General features: G+C 38.6%; 1 protein-coding gene across 2 annotated transcripts in view; it reads left to right on the forward strand.

The window, feature by feature from the left end:
* SMYD3 (SET and MYND domain containing 3) overlaps positions 1 to 23617 on the forward strand; it is a 636859-nt gene that overhangs the window by 84666 nt on the left and 528576 nt on the right. For both annotated transcript variants that reach the window (XM_075203549.1, XM_075203551.1), the window contains exon 2: positions 21059 to 21122. In XM_075203549.1, coding sequence (XP_075059650.1) covers positions 21059 to 21122 — 64 coding nt within the window. The remainder of the gene's footprint in view (positions 1 to 21058; positions 21123 to 23617) is intronic.

Consider the following 23617-nt stretch of genomic DNA (forward strand, 5'->3'; position numbering starts at 1 on the left):
TGGATCACTATAGTAAATGTTTTGTGTAAGGTGAATCCGTTAAGTCCAACAGGTCGAATGTACATCCTTTCTGAAATGGAAATACTAAAAACAAATGAAGCCTTCAGCCAGTTCTAAACCATCAAGTAGCACCATCCATCCAGAGCAGCTATTAGGACCCCTTTCAGCCAGTACAGCAAAACCCGGAGTCTGCTCCGGAAGTCTGGTGTTCACTGTTGCCCCTAGTGGTGGGGACAGACTTTGCTGCAGACAGAAAGAGGTTTGTGAGATGTGCACTGGCTGGGGAGACCCCAGGAATAGAGTTACCAAGGCCGTAGAGTAGGAAATGCAGGAGGGAGTCAGGTGAGACACCGAGTGGTTGGTGTCAAGACTGATATATCACTCGTGGCCACTGGAATAAATATAGGAACAGCTGATAGAGAAGTCCCCTGCTACACAGCAACTTCTGTACCGGTGCTTGTCCGGAAAGGAACGAAACTTGCAGTGATAGGTAAAGATTATGAAACTGAACATAGGCAGTTGCCAATGGTAACTACAACCCACAGTACCGGTGAGAGTCCAGAGATTTAGGGGTAACAGTTCTTAGGCAGTTGCCAGGGATAACTGCAACCCGCAGTACTGGTGAGAGTCCAGAGATTTAGGGGTAACAGTTCTTAGGCAGTTGCCAGGGGTAACTACAACCCACAGTACCGGTGAGAGTCCAGAGATTTAGGGGTAACAGTTCTTAGGCAGTTGCCAGGGGTACGTACAACCCACAGTACCGGTGAGAGTCCAGAGATTGAGGAAAACGGTTCTTAGGTGGTTGCCAGGGGTAACTGCAACCCACAGTACCGGTGAGAGTCCAGAGAGTTAGGGGAAACCGTTCTTATGCAGTTGCCAGGGGTATCTGCAACACACAGTACTGATGAGATTCCGGAGATTTAGGGGAAACAGTTCTTAGGCAGTTGCCAGGGGTAACTGCAACCCTCAGTACCGGTGAGTCTGGAGATTTAGGGGAAACAGTTCTTAGATGGTTGCCTGGGGTAACTACAATTACTGGCACACAGTGATATATATAAACAGTCAAAAGTACCTATGGCAAGGTTGACTCCGGAGCCAGAGGAAGATTGTAGAAATCTGAGCGTAGAGATGCTGCAGGGGCTGTGTCTCCATATAAGGTTAGAAACATACAAATAAAACAGATGTAATCATACATTCAGCGCCAATTCCTAACACACTGGGGTTTTTTTTATTTTTTTTCCCTTCAATTCGGAGAATTACAACAATCCTGTTTTTTTCTTGCTGCAACTTAGAGAAAATATAACATAGTGTAATATGTCACATCAAAGTCCTAAACAATCCCCAAGATCATAGAGGAAAGTTCCATGTAAACAATCTAAATCTCACTTGAAAGATACGAGCTGTTTTCTGGAAAAATTAAATGAGATTGACTGGCAATCTGATTCTTACTTGGTGACAGCGGATGTAAAATCCCTATATCCAATCATCCAACATGAATTAGGTTTGGAGGCTGTCTCCAAGAGTCTTGAGAACACGCCATATTCAGAAGCCTTGAAACGATTTATAAAAGAGGGGATCCAGTTCATTCTCAACAACAGTTACTTTAAATTTCAGGAGCATTTTTATTTACAATGCATTGGTACGGCGATAAGCACCAGGTTCGCCTCAAGCTACGCCAACATCTTCATGGCACGATGGGAGGAGATATGGGTGTGGCGTGACCATGAGTTTGGGGCAGACCTGGTAGCTTGTTATCGCTATATAGATGACATATTCTTTGTCTGGAGAGGATCAGAGATAACCCTCCATAATTTTTGCACTTACCTGAATTCCAATGCATGTCACATTGAATTGACTTTCGAATATATAGAGACCCAATTATGGATAAGAAGGAACACAAATGCACAATATGAGTGCATGCTTCATTTGCTCTATATATTTTTGGTATCATATTTTATGTTTTATAACTGTATGTTTTTATATTTGTCTGCTGTAACCTTACTGCTCAATTTGCGGTAAATATGTACCAGAAGTACGTCATTGTACTTTCATATATTTTTTAAATGCATTATTTTATATTTGATTGTTAAAACTTTATTATCCAACTCGCAATGAACACGTACCGGAAGTATGTCACTGTACCGCTTCCTGTTCAACGGGAGTTGGAGAGGATGGGGATGTGCTGCGGTGGATGAGCTATGCCCAAGCCTCGTTTTTGCTATGGAAAGAGCACAAAAACCGTGGAAGGAGATTTACAAATCAATTAGCCTTGAGAAAGACTCGTGGAGATTTGAAACGCATTGGTTACAATGGGGACCGGACTTTGACTGGGAACAAATTGAGACCTGCTTTTATATTGATTCCTGAGACAGTCTGGTACGAGTCCCTGTTATATTGTGATACACTGGAGTTACATTTTTTTATGTGTACGAATATTTTATTGCTTTTTATCTATTACATGGATGATTTAAAAAGATAATGCACTAGATTTTCTCCTTCCCATCATTTTTTATGGTTCATGGAGGGAATTGTGGCTCCCCAATGAAGGAAGGACGACCAAAAGAAGGGTTGCTTACCTGAAGGCTGTCTTTAATTGAATATTTCTGTAAGCATATGTCCTATGGGGCCAAGGTGTGCTGGATAAACACAAGTATTGCTGTCTGGTGTTTCTAATAAAGATTACACAGTGTTTACATGGAAATTTCCTCTATGATCTTGGGTATTGTTTAGGACTTTGATGTGACATATTACACTATGTTATATTTTCTCTGAGTTGTGGTAAGAAAAAAACAGTACTGTTGGAATTCTTTGAATTGAACGAAATAAATTTTAAAAAAACCCAGTGTGTTAGGAATTGGCGCTGAATGTATGTATACATTTCTTTTATTTGTATGCTTCTAGAGTGTGAAGAGAGTGAACTCTCTTACTTTGTATACATATTAGGCAGCAGATTCCAGGAGCGCTGATAGTATTTGGTACATATTGAGTTGGGTTTCGTATAAGGTTAGGATGAGCAAAGGAGCTGCAGATCACGCCGGAGCCATGCCTGGGAGTACGGCTTTACCGGGGTCCAGGAGATAGTTTACTGGAACTGGTGAGTAGATAGTAGAATAGTCAGGAACAGAATCAGATCTGGTACACAGGATATCAACACAGGAGAAGAGTCAAAGCAGAGCCGAGTCGGTACACAGGGAAATCCAATGAAGAGTCGACTGGAATGGAAACGGTCTGGTACACGGGGATACACTAAGCCGGCAGGAAACAACAGGCACAGGTAACAGGGAAAACACAAGGGAGCAGAACACTATGGTAAACGTATTACCGGCAATCCTGCAGAGGATTAGCCGTCTATTTAAGGAGAGCAGAACCAATAGGCTGCAGGTGATAATGAGGAAGCCAGGTGAATGACCTAGAAGAAACAGGCTGGCCAGGTGAGGCATAAAATAGAAATGACAGCATGAATTGAGGCAGATTCTGACAGAGAACAGACCTAACTGAGCCTATCTAAGACCTATCTAATCTATCTAGCTAATCTATCTGCCTATCTAATCTACCTAAACTATATCTAAGAACTAAACTAACTACCTATCTAAACACCCAAGTGGCTATCTAATACCTACCAAACTGCCTACCTGCTTATCCCTAACTAACTATCTATCTACCTATCTCTAACTATCTATCTACCAATCTATCTATCTATCTAGTTACTCTGACAGAGAGCCCGGCGAGTCATAACGGCAGCAGCAGCACCAATTGGTAATGATCTGTAGTAAGCTTTCTTATAATATGTGAAAGATATAAAATTATCCCAAATGTTTTAAATATTTCAGTATTTAACATACTGTGTCATTGTACATAATATAGATCAAAGGAATTGTTTAAGGAGATAAATTAAAAGTAATGAACAGGTTCAGATGGTTAACATTTTCATTATTTTAACACACAATCCAAAGTGAAAGCTTTTGTAGCAGATGATCCCATCATGATCCCCAAAAAAACTTTGGGGATTTATTAAGAACAGTATGAACAATTTTTGAGTGGTTTTTCAAAAAAAATAAAAAATATGGCTTTTTGAGAAAATACTGCGAGAGAGAGAGAGAGAGAGAGAGACACAAGTCCATAAATATTGGGACATCGACACAAGTCTCATATTTTGGGCTCTATATATCACCACAATGGATTTGAAATGAAACTAACAAGATGTGCTTTAACTGCAGACTTTCAGCTTTAATCTGAGGGTATTTACATCCAAATCAGGTGAACGATGTAGGAATTACAACGGTTTCTATATGTGCCTCTCACTTTTTAAGGGACCAAAAGCAATGGGACAATCGACTCAAAAGCTATTTCATGGACATGTGTGGGCTGTTCCCTCGTTATTTCATCATCAATTAAGCAGGTAAAAGGTCTGGAGTTGATTCTAGGTGTGACATTTGCATTTGGAATCTGTTGCTGTCGACTCTCAATATGAGATCCAAAGAGCTGTCACTATCAGTGAAGCAAGCCATCATTAGGCTGAAAAATCAAAACAAACCCATCAGAGAGATAGCAAAAAGATTAGGTGTGGACAAATCAACTGTTTGAAACATTTTTCACAAGAAAGCGCACCGGAGAGCTCAGCAACACCAAAAGACCCGGAAGACCACGGAAAACAACTGTGGTGGATGACAGAAGAATTTTTTCCCTGGTGAAGAAAAACCCCTTCACAACAGTTGGCCAAATCAAGAACACTCTCCAGGAGGTAGGTGTATATGTGTCAAAGTCAACAATCAAGAGAAGACTTCACAAGAGTGAATATAGAGGGTTCACCACAAGATGTGAACCATTTGTGAGGCACAAAAACAGGAAGACCAGATTAGAGTTTGACAAACAACATTAAAAAAAGCTAAAAAAGCCATTACAGTTCTGGAACAACATCCTATGGACAGATGAGACAAAGATCAACTTGTACCAGAGTGATGGGAAGAGAAGAGTATGGAGAAGGAAAGGAATTGCTCATGATCCAAAACATACCACCTCATCAGTGAAGCATGTTGGTGGTAGTATCATGGCGTGGGCATGTATGGCTCCCAATGGAACTGGTTCCCTTGTATTTATTGATGATGTGACTGCTGACAAAAGCAGCAGGATGAATTCTGTAGTGTTTTGGGCAATATTATCTGCTCATATTCAGTCAAATGCTTCAGAACTCATTGGTCAGCGCTTCACAGTGCAGATGGACAATGACCCAAAGCATACTGCAAAAGCAACCAAAGAGTTTTTTAAGGCTAAAAAGTGGAATGTTATGCAATGGCCAAGTCAATCACCTGACCTGAATCCGACTGAGCATGCATTTCATTTGATGAAGACAAAACTGAAGGGAAAATGCCCAAGAACAAGCAGGAACTGAAGACATTTGCAGTATAGGCCTGGCAGAGCATCACCAGGGATGAAACCCAGCGTCTGGTGATGTCTATGCGTTCCAGACTTCAGACTTCAGGCTGTAATTGACTGCAAAGGATTTGCAACAAAGTATTAAAAAGTGAAAATTTGATATAGGATTGTTTACTTTTGTCCCATCACTTTTGGTCCTTTAAAAAGTGGGAGGCACACTTGTTGTAATTACTACACTGTTCACCTGATTTGGATGTAAATTCCCTCAATTAAAGCTGATAGTCTGCAGTTAAAGCACATCTTGTTTGTTTCATTTCAAATCCATTGTGGTGGTGTATAGAGCCCAAAATATGAGATTTGTGTTGATGTCCCAATATTTATGGACTTGACTATATATATATATACCCACCAGAAGTACTCTCTGTATTATTTTAAGGGAATGCAGATGTCACTTGCTGTCTTTAGCCAGTATTTTATAGATATATGCATATATAGCAGTGTAACATTGACTCCTGCACACTATTACAAAGTAAAAATATAGGTGTATAAATTTGGTGATCATTTTTTAAATTTTAAAGTAATAGTTGTTACATTGCTACATTGGGGATAGCTTTGGGGACTGTGAACTGAGTAAAGATTTCTACTCTTATTTTACACTGCTTCAGACATACACAGCAACTTTGAAATCCCATCTATATTTTATCTTGTTTATATGGTGCTCTGCCACAATACCAGCTATAGACTATAAGTGGCAGTGCACCGTCAACACTGACAACTGCACATTCTTTTTCACTTATTGGAATCAGCCCTTTACTAAAGGTCAAGTAAATTAAAGCTAAGAAATCACACCAATATGCAACCCTTATAATATCCTCCCTCCTACAAAGTTGGAATTTTGTACTCTGCTGGTGCTTCGAGTGTTCTTTTGCTTTCCTGTTTATTGGCCTCTGCTTTGCCCGTCACAATTCTACAACCTCCAACCCACCGACTTCAGTTGTATCCCTCACGAATCGTCCTGTCAGGACTAAGGAGCTTGGTTGGACGTGGCGTGGCTTTGATCGCTTCCTCGCTTGGGAGTAAGCACCATGACAGTTTATGGTGTATTTACAATTTGCATTTTTCTATACATTTTTCATGTTGAAGAATAAAACAAAATTCTTAATATGGTTTGGAAAATCCCATGCCCTTTTGCCTCTACTTGGTTGTACATATAATCTAATTATCTGGAGTCTTCTCAAATAAACAGATCTAAGGATATATTATTCTGCATGTTATCACATGAGAACTTTGGATTAACTCACCATGAAATCTGCTTAATGGTCAGAAGTTTATTCATCTCTGACCCTTCCAGAAAGGCAAATGGTTACTGTTTAATCCTTTTATCCTTATTCAATTTGCAATTGTTTAATATACAATAATGTAATACCATAAGTGGTCACTCTTTAGCGTTTCACACAGTGTTCTGGCTCTGTGGATTTGTTCTTTACAGTTTATCAAGCAGCTACATTTTTGGGATGCATAACTTCTGTTTTCATTTGTTTTAAGGTTATAATTATTGTTAAAATCAACTGCTATTAAATTTTGAAATTTTGTCCAATGTCTGCACATTTAGGCATGCATAATTATTACACCATTTTTTGCCAGTTTACATTATTTGGTTCAAATTTGTTAAACAGCTGCACTAGCGTCTCACTGGTGTAAAGGGCAAATATCTCTGTCTTTATGTATGAAGGGAATGAAACAACATCAATAAAAAGTGAAAAATATCTGTTAAGTAATATAAAAGTATATGCATTAAGCATATATATAGTGGTATGTCATGCTGCCACTTCTCCTACTGCCTTCATGTAAAATTATCAGACTCTTTTCAGCGACATTCCTATTACATTTTTGACACCACCACTTCTAAATGTCCTCTTTAACCACTGTATGTGTGTGTATTTTGGGGGTACTTTTCTATTTGTACCAGCTGAGTATAAGTGGCAAATTCTGCAAAAATGTGCAGCTTTCTAGATTTTAATTTGTGCGGATTTGTAGATTCATGCACAGGGTGAAGGGCCACTGATGTCACAGCAGAGGACCGACAAATATTTCAGCTTATTGACACATATCAAACCTATTAAATGCCATCTTACTAAGGAAGAGGTAGCCACAGCAATTTCTCGCTTTCCAAATAGAAAATCACCGGGTATATATGGCTTGTCCTTGGTGTTTTACAAGAAACTAGACTGTATTTTAGTTCTGTCGGGGTACCAAGGCTTGGTGCCCTCATTATCGATCTCTGATAACCTGATTTCCTATGTGGTATTTTGCTGTTAACAGGAGAGTGAAGAATAAAACACAAACGAGGTGTTGCAGTTTCAAAATCAGCTCTGAGAGTCCATGCAAGCTGATCCTTTATTTATACATAGTGACCAGCATTAACTGGTTAACAACAAGGACATATAAGGAAATCTCTTTAGCTCAGCAAATATACATATAAGCCCACATCCTCTGTTCAGCATTACATGCTTTTCCTGCCAGTTGCTTGCTTCAGTCTGGCATCTTGCTGCTGTCTTGTTCCATAGGAAGCATCTGTTTCTTTCCTTCAAAGCGTAGTCCTATATAGTTCTTTTTTTTTTAAGGCATTTACCATATATTTGTACATCTTAATAACTATCAAGTATTTTATACTCTCACAGTTCTACAGTTGTTACATGTCTAATGCGGCTGTGGAGAAGCTCTTATAGTCAAATTACCCAGACTGGGAAAGAACCACTCCCTAAGATAGTCGTCATGCCACATTTTGTTGCTACAATGTGATGTTAAAATACTGGACAAAATTATTGATCTCTGACTTTATTATACTGTACTATGAATTATTCATCACATCCAGACAGATCTAAGGCCTGCTAATAGTATAAACATTAGATAGGTCTGTGGAGTTCTGTGTGGAGCCACATTTTTATTTTCTTATTCTTTTAACTGAGACTAAATCTTAAGTGCAAAACCAGGTGACGATTCTGCATTGTGCAAGGTTTTAATTTTCCTGGCAAATAAGGCAAGGCAAGGTAAGGCAAATTCATGACTAATTATTAATAATTAATATTCTCAATTATTGGGGAATAATGCAAGTTGTGCCATTTCTGCTCTTTTAAGTGGGCCCACGACTATACAATACAGATATTTTAAGAGACATCTTTCTATGCAAGTTTTCTACTATTGTGTTGTACCATGCTGTTGTCTTTGCTGATGCACATAATGCATCCCAGCAAGAAGCCACTTCTTCCCTTTTTTGCCAAGCCATTCGACCTATGGAAACGGTTTAACATAAGAATTTGTCACATAGTCAAATGTTTTGCAGGAATAGTATAGATCCCTATAGTCCTTTTTAACCAGATTCAAGAACTGCAGATTGTGCATGCATCAGTTGTCGTGTTTAATTTATCGACTGTTTCATAATATTTAAAATCATTTCAGCAATCTTAAAGACGTTTTTTGGCATAATTATCTCTATCTCTATAGCAATCTACAGTTCAGTCATACCACCAATACGAAGTTTCTCTCTGGTCACTTCCTCCGCATATTTTCCGATCCAAGATATTATATAATTCAAATATACCAGAGGCCATATATCCTTTTTTTATAGTAGAATAATGCACATGGGGCTCCCACTATATCCAGTTTATTTTAAGGTGGAATTGGAATTGTAAACAAAAATTCTTGTGAGGAAGCTTTCCAAAACCATACGACTGTCTCCCCATATTATCCCGAAGGTCTGTCAGACCTGCATTTCTATAGCACAGGAGGACATACTTATCCAACCAATCACTATTAACAGGTGTATGTTTGGACTGTATTCCCACTGCACAAAAGTAGAATTAAAGAAGAGGCTGGCAACTGCACACCAGTGAGCCTGACATCAGGGAAATCAATAGAAAAAATGGTGCTGACAGAAAAAATTGTAGAATGTATAGATTCCAAGCAGCATGGATTTAATGAGGTGGGGGATCATGTCAAACAGTTCTGATTGACTTTTTTTTACTTCAAATATAGACTAGGGTGGAGCTGTAGATGTAGCATATCCAGAGAACATTGTCCCACACTGAAGACTACTAAATATATTAGAAAGCTTGGCATTGGATTCAAAGGTGATTGAATGGAAAAGATGACGAAGGATAGACAACAGACAGTTGTAACTGGAATGTATGCTGACAAGGAGTACCCCAGTGAGCTGTATTTGGACCAGTGCTATTTAGTATCTTTTATTAGTGACACAACTAATGGTTTTGAGGGTAACGCCTGCATTGCTTTTGCATATGCCAAAAAATATTTTTTTAACACAGTAGATACACCCGGGGGGTAAACAAAATGATTGGTGATCTAAGTAGGTTAAAGGAATGGTCAATGGTTGTCAATACCAGTACCTTGGACATCACTGGCCTGCCTCCAACACTTTGCAGTCAACTGATTGCTGGCCTTCCCAATTAGAATCCTTAACAGAACTCAGCTAGGCTCAGCCTCAGGCCTCTCTCAGGTTTTATCACTAACCTCCAGTACTGACGACAGTGCTTTCCTCAGTGTCTGAGCATCAATTGTGTCCAACATCAATATACCCGCTCCAGGACTATACTAAGAAGCATAGCAGCCCTTCGAGTTTCTTCAACTCCTGTGTCCAGTCTTCCCCGACAGCAGCACACCCACACACACATTTTCATCTGCAGTGTTTTCAGCAGAGTCTTCATACGAGCCCAGTACTCTGCTGCTTTCATGGAGGGAACTACAAGGGCCTGCGATCTGGGTCCTCACTGAGTTAAGTCCATATCCTCTTTCGGGGATCCTTGGTGAAGTCTTAGACTTGCTTTATATCTCTGATTTACAGGGTCACTGCGATATACCCTGTTGTATAAATTTGTTTACTGTTTTAGAAGTGCCAACATCTCTATGTACCTCATTATATGCTACGTGCTGTTCATCCAGTGTCAACACCTCTCTGTACCTTAGTACACGCTACCCAGGCAAAGCCTACAACTCTGTGTACATCATTGCACATTACCAAACCTTCGCACTTTGTGTACTCCGCTGCACCCTCAGCATTTTGCCTACAGTGTTGAACACTTCAGTGTATTCTGGAGGGACAACCCCTCCTTGTATTGCATCCATACATCTTCCGGTGTGTTCCACCATAGATACAAACTCCCAAGTTCTCACAATAGCATGGCGGCCTTATTTAGGGTTTGATGTAAGTCCTCCAGCAGTGGTACATATTTCTCAACTGTCCTGGAGTCAGGACAAATAGATAAGTTTTAACACACGGGTGAACTGCTGTTGCAGAGGTTCTTGTGAATATATGCAAGTAACTAGGAGTCTTCCTACAACTAAATTTATATGATAAAAAAAATGTTGCATTTTTGTTTCTTTTTGCAGTGTTGTCCTGTTTTTGGCCTATAACACTTTAACAGTTGCAATTTATTTATTTCCTAGATTTTACACTTGTTGACTAGTTTCAAGCTCTACATATCGAGTGGTGCTCTATAAATAAACTGATGTATACATCATATTCTTTAATTAGAACAGACAAAACAACACCCTGATAGTAAATGGCATCTCTTAATTAGAAAATGAAGGGAAAGTTTATCCATTAAAAGGAGTGATAGCTCAACATGAAACCATTTATTATTAAACTATAAATATTTATTGAGGCATCAAATCCTTTGTTGTGGTGCATTCAATTTATGTAGAGATGTAAGATTGCCTGCAGGTAAGCAACGAAAAACCACAAAGGCCAACAGATTGATTACCTGGTTAGTAATGCAATATAGTAGAACACCTGAAGAAAATGTAGCTTCGATAAGTATATGTTTACTAATTCTTAAAGTAACCAAATATCAGTGTTTAATATTCAAATACATACTTATGTTTATTTGTATGTGTTGGAAAACAAAGCAAGATAAACACTAGTTAAAGGGTGGTAATTGCTCATTACTTTAACAAAGTGTTTAGTGCATGTTCACAGCATGTTCTCAAAGCTTCCCTGAAGCTTCGCTGCAGTATCTTGTACAAAAAGCTTTACGGCCTATGAAACATAAGATGTAGAATTTTTTTTATTATTGTTTTATTGAAACATGTATACCTTATTGGCATACAAAAAACAAGTATAAGACAATGTAATGCGTTGAAGCAGAGCCAAAATATAAATCAGTCATTCATTATAGTACAATATAGGGCATATGGTGTGACATACTACACCATACATCACTATTCATTTATGACATAAACAGAGCAATCGTTATATGTGCAGGAGAAGAAGGCATTGAAATAAAGATGTTCAGTTATTTTTCTAACAGATGGCCCAACATTTATTTGACATTGCACTGCACACCACTAGTGTCCACTGCATTTTAATTGTGTTAAACACCTGAGTATTCAGGTGGTTCCCCTGGTCGCGGATGCCACGCCACACCTGGAGCAAAGAGGAGGGCAACAGCAAGTTGTTTCCTAGTAAGTAATCATAGACCAGCAGGGGTTTCACATTTTTTGTTCTCTTAGAACTGTATTTCCAAATTTTTTTTAAAGGGGGTGCTCAGAGTAAGGTATCAACCATGTCACAAATGCCAAAAAAGAGAAATGTCTCTGTTATGGAGGACACCATTCTACCTTAAAGAAGTCATACTTTATTTTCCAAACTACCTATGTTTCACGAAATCTGGGTTAAAATAATTATTTTAGAAAATGACAATTTTAAGGCTCGAAACGTGATTTAAAAAGGCTGCTAAAACGACCTACAGGGATCTGTTACTAAACAGTCAGCATACAGTATTTACTCCTTCACTCCCATAAGTGTTCATAACACAATTTTCATTGTATATTTCTCTTTATATTATATATGATGCTCTTTCTTCACTGTTTTGATGGTGGGTGATTGATAATATTATCCCTCTAATCAGGAAGGGGAACTATTTCAATATAATTTACTAACATTCCAGCAATTGAGTATTATGTTGTGTTATGAGGTCTTTAATTCCTTCTTTTCTAAAATGTCTCACATTACCACTATTACCTTACAACATCAATTCCACCATTGTTTCCGTAATTTTAACATTGGACATAGCAGGTTATTAGCACACAATATTGTTTCCAGTTCTATTCAAGTAGTTTGCAGAGTTTATTAATCATCCTATGTTGAAAAAGAAAATAAATAAAAGTATATTGTTATGTTGCTGTTTCTCCTTCTTTTTGGACATACAATACCATTGTGTTGTGACCCTTTTCACAACATCTTGCAATGTCACTGTAGTCTGGTGTGGATGACTCATACAAATCTGGATGCTCCTCCACTGCTTGGGTACCTTTGTACAGTTTGCTTGATCAGCTTCACTGCTGTCCTTTCTTAACTCAAAGCTCACCCCAGCGCTCTATGGTAATGACGTAAGTTGTTTTGGAAAGAGGTCAAACTTGCTAAGCACTTTCTTAATGTCTTGTCAGGTGCTAAACAGGTATAACAGAACGAAAGCTTTAAAAATACTTTATTCTTATGAAAAAGCATTTAATGCAATAATGTTTAAAAATATATAATTTTAAAAATATTTATTTTATGCTTTATTTGAGAATCCAAATTAGATAAGTTAACTCTTACTGCTTCAGGCAATTGTTCCTCAACTACCCTGATAAAAAATTTTGGGTAAATGCAGGCGATACGCATTTTTTTGTATCACCATGATAAGATTATCGTGATGATAAAAAAAAATATCATTTTTCACCACGATTGGGCACCGTTAAGAATTACGCCCAATAAACTTTACATAGTATTTCAAAATAAATTCCCTTAGTATTTTGTAGAGTTGGGCGGGCTCGGTCCCCGAGAACCGAACCCACCCGAACTTCGCCTTTCCGAGTCGGCTCAGTACTCTCCTGCCCATTCGGATTAGAAATCGAGGCAAAACGTCATTGTGACGTAGTCGGATCTCAGAGCTCGGTTCTCGCGATATTTGAAATGCATAAATACCCGCCTACACAGCAGTCCATCACCATTTGACAGAGGGAGAGAGCAGGGTTAGGTCACAGGCTGTATTAGAGCAGGGACAGAGCAATAATTGTATGACTTATTCTTTCTATTATTATTTAAATTCTGATACCAATTCTATTAGCAATTGTTAGAGCAGGAAGAGAGGAGGATAGAGGAGGCATTTTTTTTCAATATTTTTGCCTCTCAAGTGCTTTGGGGTGTCCCATATTCCCCAGTGTGAAACAATAATTTTTCTGGCTGCCAAAAGTCATATTTAGCAGCAGTATCTATACAATATTTTGAACTACAGGTACTTTGGGGTGTCCCATATTCCCCAGTGTGAAACAATAATTTTTCTGGCAGCCAAAAGTCATATTTAGCAGCATTATCTATACAATATTTTGCACTACAAGTGCTTTGGGGTGTCCCATATTCCCCAGTGTGAAACAATAATTTTTCTGGCAGCCAAAAGTCATATTTAGCAGCAGTATCTATTGAATATTTTGCACTACAAGTGGTTTGGGCTCATTAAAACGGATTCAAAGCAGTCCACATATGAGCAGAATCAGCAAGCAGGTGCTGGCACAGTCCTGATGGTAGTCTTCCCTGTACGTCATCTGGTAAAGCCTATGTAAAAGTGCATTTAAAAGTCTTTTTAAATCAGGGAAGAAAACACACCCCAAAAAAAATAAGTATACTTATAAGTATAAGTGTAGGGTGCAATCTACCCCCAAATAGGAAAGGGACTTGGGGCATTTCTATTTCATGTACAGTACTGAAAGGCTGCTGTTTTGGCAATTTCTCAATAAGGGTAGGGTGTCATACACAGACTAACCCCAAACTGGCTTTGTCCATTTCAATTTATATTGTACCGTCTATACCGGCTGAATTTTTTAATATTTTCTACAAGTGGAGGGGGGCCTATACAGACAGAAACCAAACTGCCTTTGTCCATTTCTTTATATATTTAACTATAAGTGTAGCGTGTAATATACACCCAAAAACGATGGCTGCATTGCCAATAGGCATAGATGGAGAGGAAGACCATCTGGTTTGTGTGTAGAATTAATGACGGCCTACCAGGAATTAAACTGTTTTTTTCATCATTTATTAGCTTTACAATTACCTTATCCAAGAAACAGGTGGAGCACTAAATTAGGTTCTTTTATGGCAAAAAAATTGATTTTTAAACAAAATTGCAAACCAAAACCAAAACACGCAAGGGTGGTTTTACCAAAACCCGAAGGTAATCCAGATCCAAAACCAAAACACGGGGGTCAGTGACCATCTCTAGTATTTTGTACCTCACAGTAAGATTTAAGGATCTGTTTATTATAGGGTGAAAAGCCCTATCTCTGATACAAATGTGTGTTTTTGTTGGAGATGGTACTTAATCCTATACTTCAAGTAGTCACCACTGGCGATAGCAATACTACCGCCAGACAACAGAAAGATTCGCTAGGTCTCATTCGGGAAAGTACTTCTGCAATCCTTTTTCTGTCATTACCATCTTAGGATGGTGATAACCATATAGAATGAATGAAAAGGATGCTCTTATCTTAAAATGGAGCATGTTTTTTGTTTTGGTTTTTTTTATTATTTAAAAAAAAATAATTAATATTATTATTTTATTTTCCTTTGATTCATTTAAAATACTTTAATCTAGTTTTACTATTAACTTTTTATTTATTTTTATTTAGTGAGACTTAAAGCCTAATTTATGAACTTTCAGTTGCACTGCCCATGAGTTATCCGGCTTGCTGGGTCTTGCATGTGTTGGGGTTCTTTACCCATGTTCAGGGCCACCGAGAGGGGAGGGAAGTGAGTACATTTTACCCAGGCCCGGCCATACCAGGGGGCCCGGGCCGGGCCCTCTCCGCTAATTAAATTATTTATTTTTTCCCCGCGGGGGGCGGGGGTATTCGTTGGTGGGGGGAGCTGGAAGAAACCCCCCCCCCCCCCGATACACGCGTGATCGCGCGGCGCCGTGTCCCTCCTCTTCTCCATTCACACTGACTGCCGGGCGTGACGACATCAAGTCACGCCCGTCAGTCAGTGAGGAGCGCCGCAGTCAGGACAAAGCATGAAGAAAGAAGACAGAAGAGAAGAAAAGAAAGGAAAGAAGTTGACAAAAGGTAAGTAAAGAAACGGAGAGGCAAGGGGAGGAAAACAGAGAGGGACAATACTATAAAGAAAGGGGAGAGAGAAACAGAGGAGGAAAAAAGCAGAGAGCCACAAAGGAATAAAAAAAAAAAGTGGGAAAGAGGAACAGGAGAAAAAAAAGGAGAGAGGAACAGAGGAGAAAAAAAGGTGGGAAAGAGGAACAGTGGAGGACAAAAAAGGAGAAAGGAACAGAGGAGGAAAAAAAGTGGGAAAGAGGAACAGAGGAGGAAAAATAAGTGGGAGAGAGGAACAGAGGAGAAAAAAAAGTGGGAAAGAGGAACAGAGGAGGAAAAAAAAGTGGGAAGGAGGAACAGAGGAGGAAAAAAAAGTGGGGGAGAGGAACAGAGGAGGAAAAAAAGTGGGAAAGAGGAACAGAGGAGGAAAAAAAGTGGGAGAGAGGAACAGAGGAGGAAAAAAAGGAGAAAGGCACAGAGGAGGAAAAAAAAGTGGGAGAGAGGCACAAAGGGAAAAAGGAGGGAAGGCAGCATGGAGGGCGCAGTGTGAGCATAAGGGGCACAGTGTAGTTGTGAAGAAGGGGCACAGTATTGTGTGTGTGATGGCACAGGGGGCTTGTTGCAATGTAGTGAGTGTGAGGTAGGTGGTGGCTAATTAATGGGTGCTATTTATTTTGTAGGGTGATGGTGGGGACTATTAATTTAAGATGGGGTGGTTTGGGGGCTATTGAATGTTGGGGTGAGTTTAGGGAGAATGAGGTCTATTTATTAAATGTGACTATGAATTATTTAAAGGCAGTGATGGTTGCAAGAAATAGATACTGTTGGGGCTGTTTGCAGGAAGTGAAATAGGTTTATTTATTAAATGTGCATAGTATTATTTTAATGTTGGGGCTGGAGGAAGGCCTAATTATTAATCGTGAGTGCTATTGATTTAACGCCGGGGCTGGCTGGAATTTTCCTTATGTAGCCATTTTTTTTCAAAATAGGTCCTTCAACAATCCTGGATCTGTACAAGCCACAACTAAAGAAACCAGCAGCCACAGGTGGAGAAAGTGAGAAGAACAGGTAGGAGAGAGCAGCACAGTGTGTGAAATGTTGTGATTCTAGTAGGGACAATGGCAATTTTTGGTGAATGTTGTGCCCAATGTAAGGTGTAGGCCAAGACTGAACTTTTTGTGTACACACTGCATTCTTTGTATACTACACTGTGGTGGTAGATGTCCTGAAAGTCAGGAGTGCTTGAACATATGTGACACTCCGGCGAATTGAGAGTCTAGTGATTTTGATGCTAGCCACGCCCCAATGGTGCATTTGCCACGCCCCAAATACATGACCACACCTCCAAAATATTTTGCATCGCCGTTAGGCTAGCCACGCCCCAACGGCGCATTGCCACGCCCCTGAATGTATGACTACACACCAAAACATTTTTTGGGGGCTTACTCCACTATGAGGGGGGGCCCCATGAATTTGTTGTACCCGGGCCCTGAATTCCTCTTGGCAGCCCTGCCTATGTTAGCAGAATAACCACCTGTAATGGAATAAGTTAGTCAGCAGTATGTCAAATATCTATAGTAACGATCGATCGGAACACAGAATAAGAGACCACACAAGTGTCTGGTTTCCAAACTGAAACTGCTTTATTCCAGAAATAAATCATATAATTATACATAACAGTTTTTAGGGGTATAGAAGCGTAACAACCAATTAGAAGTTTTAGAAGTATAGAAGCGTAACAACCAATTACATTATGCGTATTCTGCAATTTGTAAGTTTTAAACAAATCTTTCTTACCGTATATACTCGTGTATAAGCCGAGTTTTTCAGCATACTTTTGTATGCTGAAAAAGGGCACTCGGCTTATACACGGGTGAACTTACCTGGTGTCCGGTCCCTGGCTGTCAACTTCTGCATATGCGTTCCAACAACAGGAAGTTCGGCATTTGGAACGCAAACTTGCGTTCCAAATGCCGAACTTCCTGTTGTTGGAACGCATATGCGTTCCACTGCCGGGTAGGTAACAAAAAATCTCACCCTATGTCCGCTTCCACCTGTAGTCAGGAATAACGGCATAGCGGCATCTTTTGGACACTGCCTTCTCCATTCATCTGTCTTGATCTCAGCAGCGGCAGCTCACTATACTGATGTTCCCGGCGGCTGACAGGTAAGCAGATAATGCAGTTCGGCTGCGCTGATTGTGTTAAAACAATCAGAGCGGCCGGACAGGATTCTCTGCCTGTCTGTCAGCCGTGGGGAACATCAGTATAGTGAGCTGCCGCTGCTGAGATCAAGACAGATGAATGGAGAAGGCAGTGTCCAAAAGATGCCGCTATGCCGTTGTTCCTGACTACAGAATCATACAGTTTTTTTGGTGTAAGGTCTGTTTCTGAGCATGTGCACAGAAATATTTCATGGAAGATACGCTACGCAAATGAACTTGTGTCTGAATGTGAATCAGACCCATTGTGTTTATTGATATTGCCTTTTAACAAACTATAAGTCATGGAATTGTGATTTATTATGTTCACTTATCAAGTACCTAACCACTGAGTGTTAATAACAAATTAAAATAATATCTTAATTGGAATTGTCCAGTCAGTACAAAAGGGACATTGTAATTTTACCTTCAGCCCTTATTTCTTCAATTTGTTTTCATACTGAGAAGAAACAGGATTTCGTTTTGCACAGCAGGGAGTCTTATAAACTGTTTAACTGGAAATGCAACTAGTTGATCTTGGACAAAGATCCTTTAGTACAGTTGTTTACATTATGCATTTAAATATGGCCTGAATAAACCCACTTTTTTAAGTTATTATCTTAACCCATGTTCGTTTCAACATTTCCTCTTAGAGTAAACATCATCTTCGCTGGAGGTTTTGTAAAAAATTACATAAAGCTAATTCTGATCTTGTTTACCCTTCCCCTAAAACCTTTCAAAACTGACATAAACATGGTACATTAAAAACCGTTTCAATAGCAATACATTTGTCACATTACATATATAGCTCCTAGAGGCATTTAAATGAGTATAAACAGGTATTCTTGCATATCTACAATAATGCATACACCTTATAAGCTGGAATCCATTCAGGCTTTAGTGGATCCAGTTATTTTGGCCATTCTTAGTTTTAAGCATGAGATGTTCTTCAAATTTGGAACCGTTCAATATATTGTAGATTTCTAAAATCGGCAATAAAATAATAATCTACAATTAATTAGATACAAAAAGATGTAAAGTTCTCTGCTAAATGAGATAAATGGGGAGATTTAGTAAAGGGTGGTTTTTGGTTTGGTTTTCAAACCTCCATACGTCAAATGTGGTTTTCAGTCCCAAACCGCAGGATTTACTATGCTGTTTGGAGGCTGAAAACTCAAACTGTATCCAATATGTGGCTGTATGCAAACCCCTACACATGCGTTTAAGGCCAAATTGCATTTTAAAATGTCTAGTTTTACCCTTTCCATTACATTCTGCACATGACACACAATGAGGTAAGCTTTGGTGAGCCCAGCTACTTGATAGCCAGGCAAACAATCAGGAGTAGTCTTTTACACCTCTCAGCAAATCACTGATGGCCTATGTTGTTTATATAGCATTTAGAGTCAACATTGAGGTTTTTGAGATGATAAAGCTGTGCTGAATATGCTGGTACTATACAAGAACACTTTTCACTCTTACTATTTATGTCAATACTAGAGCACACAAGTGCAAACAGATTTAATTCCGATGTATCCGAAATATCTCAGCCAACAATTTTAAGATCTTTAAGTCCTGTCTCTCCATACAGAATCAAAAACCTATAATTCAATGAGTATGTCTATGCATATACTTAGAAGTTCTTGAGGAATATAGATCCCCCCCCCCCCCCAATTTCACATCAGAAATGTGGAGTTTGTCACACTATGTTCTACACCTCTGACAGCAGTGTTTCCCAGATGTATTGGGAATAATTTACCTGGTCATCATGACAGCTGTAACAGGAATCAAAATGGGCTAACATGAGCAATGTTTTATTATTTGAAATGATAACAGTTGCACTCTCCTACCTTTTACCCAACTCTTTTATTTAGGAAAATCATTCATTCATTTTAAGCAAATCTTGTTTGTTCAACAGATTCTGTTTGGGATGCAACAGATTTTGTTACCTATTTAATGCTTGGTTAAAAAGAGATTATTCTATGATAATGGAAATACATTTGTTCTCAGTAATTTTTATTATTCTTTATTTTGGGACAGAGCGGAAACAGACAATTACGTTGTATGCTAATAGGTGCAAAGTTCACTGATAGTGTGGTATAGGTGCACCTAACTTTAGGGGGTAAATTTATCTAGCTACAGGTTTGAAAAACAAAAACATACTAGTAGGTTAATTGGTTGCTATCAAAATTGACCCTAGTCTCTACCTGTCTGTCTCCCTCTCTGTCTGTCTGTTTGTATGTGTGTGAGTGAGTGTCTATATTAGGGAATTTAGACTGTAAGCTCCAATGGGGCAGGGACAGATGTGAATGAGTTCTCTGTACAGCGCTGCGGAATCAGTGGCGCTATATAAATAAATGATGATGATGATGATGATGAAAAATGGAGATGTTGCCTATAGCAACCAATCAGATTCTAGTTATTTATCTAGTACATTCTACAAAATGACAGCTAGAATCTGATTGGTTGCTATAGGCAACATCTCCACTTTTTAAAACTCGCATCTTAATAAATTAGCCCTAAGTCTAGCTCAGTTCTCCTCATCTGGTGGTTTTTCATTGTCCAGGTTTAGTAACAAGGTGGGGAGTTGCTAACAAGTGTAGTAGTGTACTACAATCACAGTTCTTAAAACGAATATATGCGTGACCTTCTCTGTTAATGACATAAAGGCACTAATTTATTGTATTTCCTATTCTTTACACAGTATTTAGTGTAATACATGTGAGGATAGGGCAATGGCTCAAACAGATGGTCTCAAGAGCTGGCAATCACTAGGACTAAGGCTGGGTATATACTATAGCGTTTTCAGCCGATTATTGTGCCAGTGGCACAATAAATGACCATTCAGCCTGATATCCTTTTAGTGTGTTTGGTCCAAGGATTTGCGATTATCGTTCCAAAGCACATTGTATCTTTTCATTTAATTTTTAAACCAAACTAAAAATGTCATTCAATGATGGAACGATCTCGTTCCAATCCTGCAGTGTGTATGCACTCACATCTAGCAGTGTCCATAGATCTCTATGGTATGAGTCACAATATTTTTCAGCTGATGGTTATGACAGATGAAGAGCACAGATTTGAATCTAAATCTTATAAAACGTGTTTAGTGTGTACATGTGAAACGGCATGTTGATCAGGACTTTTTTTTTCCTAGTTGATGGTAAAATCGTTAACGATATTGCATCAGGAGACATTTTTCATAGTGTGTACCCAGCCTAACATCATAATATTTGTGGTGAGGCTCTTTTATTACATTTTTATAAGCAGAATAAACACATTACCACTAGACACTCAGGAAATTAATAAAAAAAAATGAGGATGTAAAAATCTCTATCCCACATTATAAATGCATATTATTTTGTTTTCATTTTTGTGTTTTAGGACTGAAAAACTTCAGCGATGCTCACAGTGCAAGTTTGCCAGATACTGCGATTCACTTTGCCAGGTAAACACCCTGTAGTATCACACACAGGTTTCGTACACATGATTTGTTTGCAATTTCAGTGATAAGCTCCAATGGTGATCTCCCCACTCATCCTTAAACTAGCTTTTCACCCAGAGTACAACAGTTAATTGAATGGAGCACATTGCACACTTTATTTACATTGCCATCAATAAAGGTTAATTTAAGATATAGATGCCCTCCATCTCATTTCAGAAAATAACTTATACTAAACACACTGCAGAATAATTTAGCTAAACACTGATTGCTCTTTAATAGATTCTTTATAGCTAAATGACAGGTACAATGCTTGTATTAACAGACAAATGTTACAAAATTACATACAAACTATTATTTTACACAGCATAAAAAGGATACCAGTCAATCTTACAGAATTGTTGTCACGGTTTGTCTTCAGCATATGACAATGGTGTATACAAAACATAGTGATTGTATAACCCTATTCTCAAGACTCCTCCATCTCTTTATCCATTAAAGAGTTGTTACCCTGACTTATACATGCAAGTTATTTATGACATCTCAATCTAACCTTCATCCGCAGTACCAATGTATTACTGTTGAGTAGTCATGGTTAAAGGTGTAGAGGTTCAATCTGGCATTTCGTGGTATCCCATATTGAGTCTTTACGCTTAGTAGGAATTCTCCATCTCCAAAATATGTTTTTTTTCCTCCATACATAACTTTTTGTATGCATTATCTTTATCAGTTATATATACCACACACTGAAATGTATTTTTCGTATGGTCCATAGCAAATTTTATTTACTTGGTTTGGTAAGTAATCTAATTTATATGTTAAAAAAAAAAAAAGACTAATATAAGAATTCCTTAGGCAATGGGTACAAGTGAAAACATACAGCCCCCACTGATAGAAATGAGCATAACTAACAGCATATTGTAAACTGCTATAAACTTTCAAATTGTGTAAACTGAAGAAAATACATAACTGGATGCCATTCCATTGAGTGCAGTAGTTAGAGATTGAGTGTGCAAGCTCATGAGACAATGGGGATGATCTAATTGTTGAAAATGTTGGGAAGAATGAGCAAATAAATAGATTAATACCTCTTCACTTGCTAAGGCCTCGTAATGTTTCAAATAGCCAAAGAAGGGCACATACAGATTAAGAGATGCACTTTACTTGGATTTATACAGTATACAGTGGCACAACTACTCCCTCCTGGTCATGTGAAACATAGAATTTATCGGCAGATAAGAACCGCTTGGCCCATCTAGTATGCCCAAATTGAAACCTATGGTAACCTGAAAACCTATTTAATCTTTGTAAGGATATCCTTATGTCTATCCCAAGCATGTTTAAATTGCTCTACTGTATTAGCCTCAACCATCTCTGATGGGAGGCTATTCCACTTATCCACTACACTTTCTGTGAAGTATTTTTTCCTCAGATTTCCTCTGAACCTACTTCCCTCCAGTTTTAGTGCATGTCCTTGTGTTCTAATATTTCTCTACTTTTGAAGCATGTTTCCCTCCTGTACCTTGTTAAAACCCATGATATATTTGAAAGTTTGTATGATATCCCTCCGTTCCCTTCTCTGCTCCAAACTATACTTTTTAAGATCTTTTAGTCTTTTCCGGGCAGTTTTTGTGCTGGGACATGCACCATTTTAGTTGCCCTTCTTTGAAGAGTCTCGATTGTATTTTTATCCTTCTGGAGATATGGCCTCCAGAATTGAACACAGTATTCTAGATGAGGCCGCACCAATTACCTATACAGTGGCATTATTACTTCTTTCTTTCTGCTACTCATTCCTCTCCATATGCAAGCAAGCATCTGACTTTCCTTTCTCATTGATTTGTTACATTAAATACTTGCCTTTAAGTCACCTGAAATAGTGACTACTAGATCCCTTACCTCCTCAGTAGTTTCAATTATGGTGCCATTAATTCTATTTTAGCCTTTTGATTTTTGAGACCCAAGTGCATGATTTTGCATTTTTTGGCATTAAACTGTAGTTGCCACTCTTTTGACTATTCCTCTAGTCTACCTAGATCATCAATCATTTGTTTTAACCTTCCAACTATATCTACCCTGTTGCATTTCTTTTTGTCATCTGCAGAAAGGCATACTTTCCCTTTAATACCATTTGCAATGTCATCAATAAAGATATTAAAAAGCACTGGTCCAAGTACAGATCCTTGAGGTACTCCACTGGTAACCTTTACCTCCTGTGAGTGCACTCCATTTACAATAACTCTCTGTTTTCTATCCTGCAACTGAGATCTTATCCACTCAACCATCTTAGAATCTAGTCCTAAGCTTTTGCGTTTAACAGTCTGCGATGTGGGACAGTCAAAAGCCTTACTAAAATTTAGATAATCTACATCTATGCCCCCTACTCTGACCCAATACTTTATTCACCCAGTCAAATAAACCAATAAGATTTATTTGACATGATCTCCCCCCCTCCCCCCCACCACAGTAAAGCCATGCTGTTCTGAGTTCCTGTAAATTAC

The sequence above is a fragment of the Mixophyes fleayi genome, chromosome 3 (genome assembly GCF_038048845.1).
Source record: "Mixophyes fleayi isolate aMixFle1 chromosome 3, aMixFle1.hap1, whole genome shotgun sequence".
In the NCBI taxonomy this organism is placed as follows: Eukaryota; Metazoa; Chordata; class Amphibia; order Anura; family Limnodynastidae; genus Mixophyes; species Mixophyes fleayi.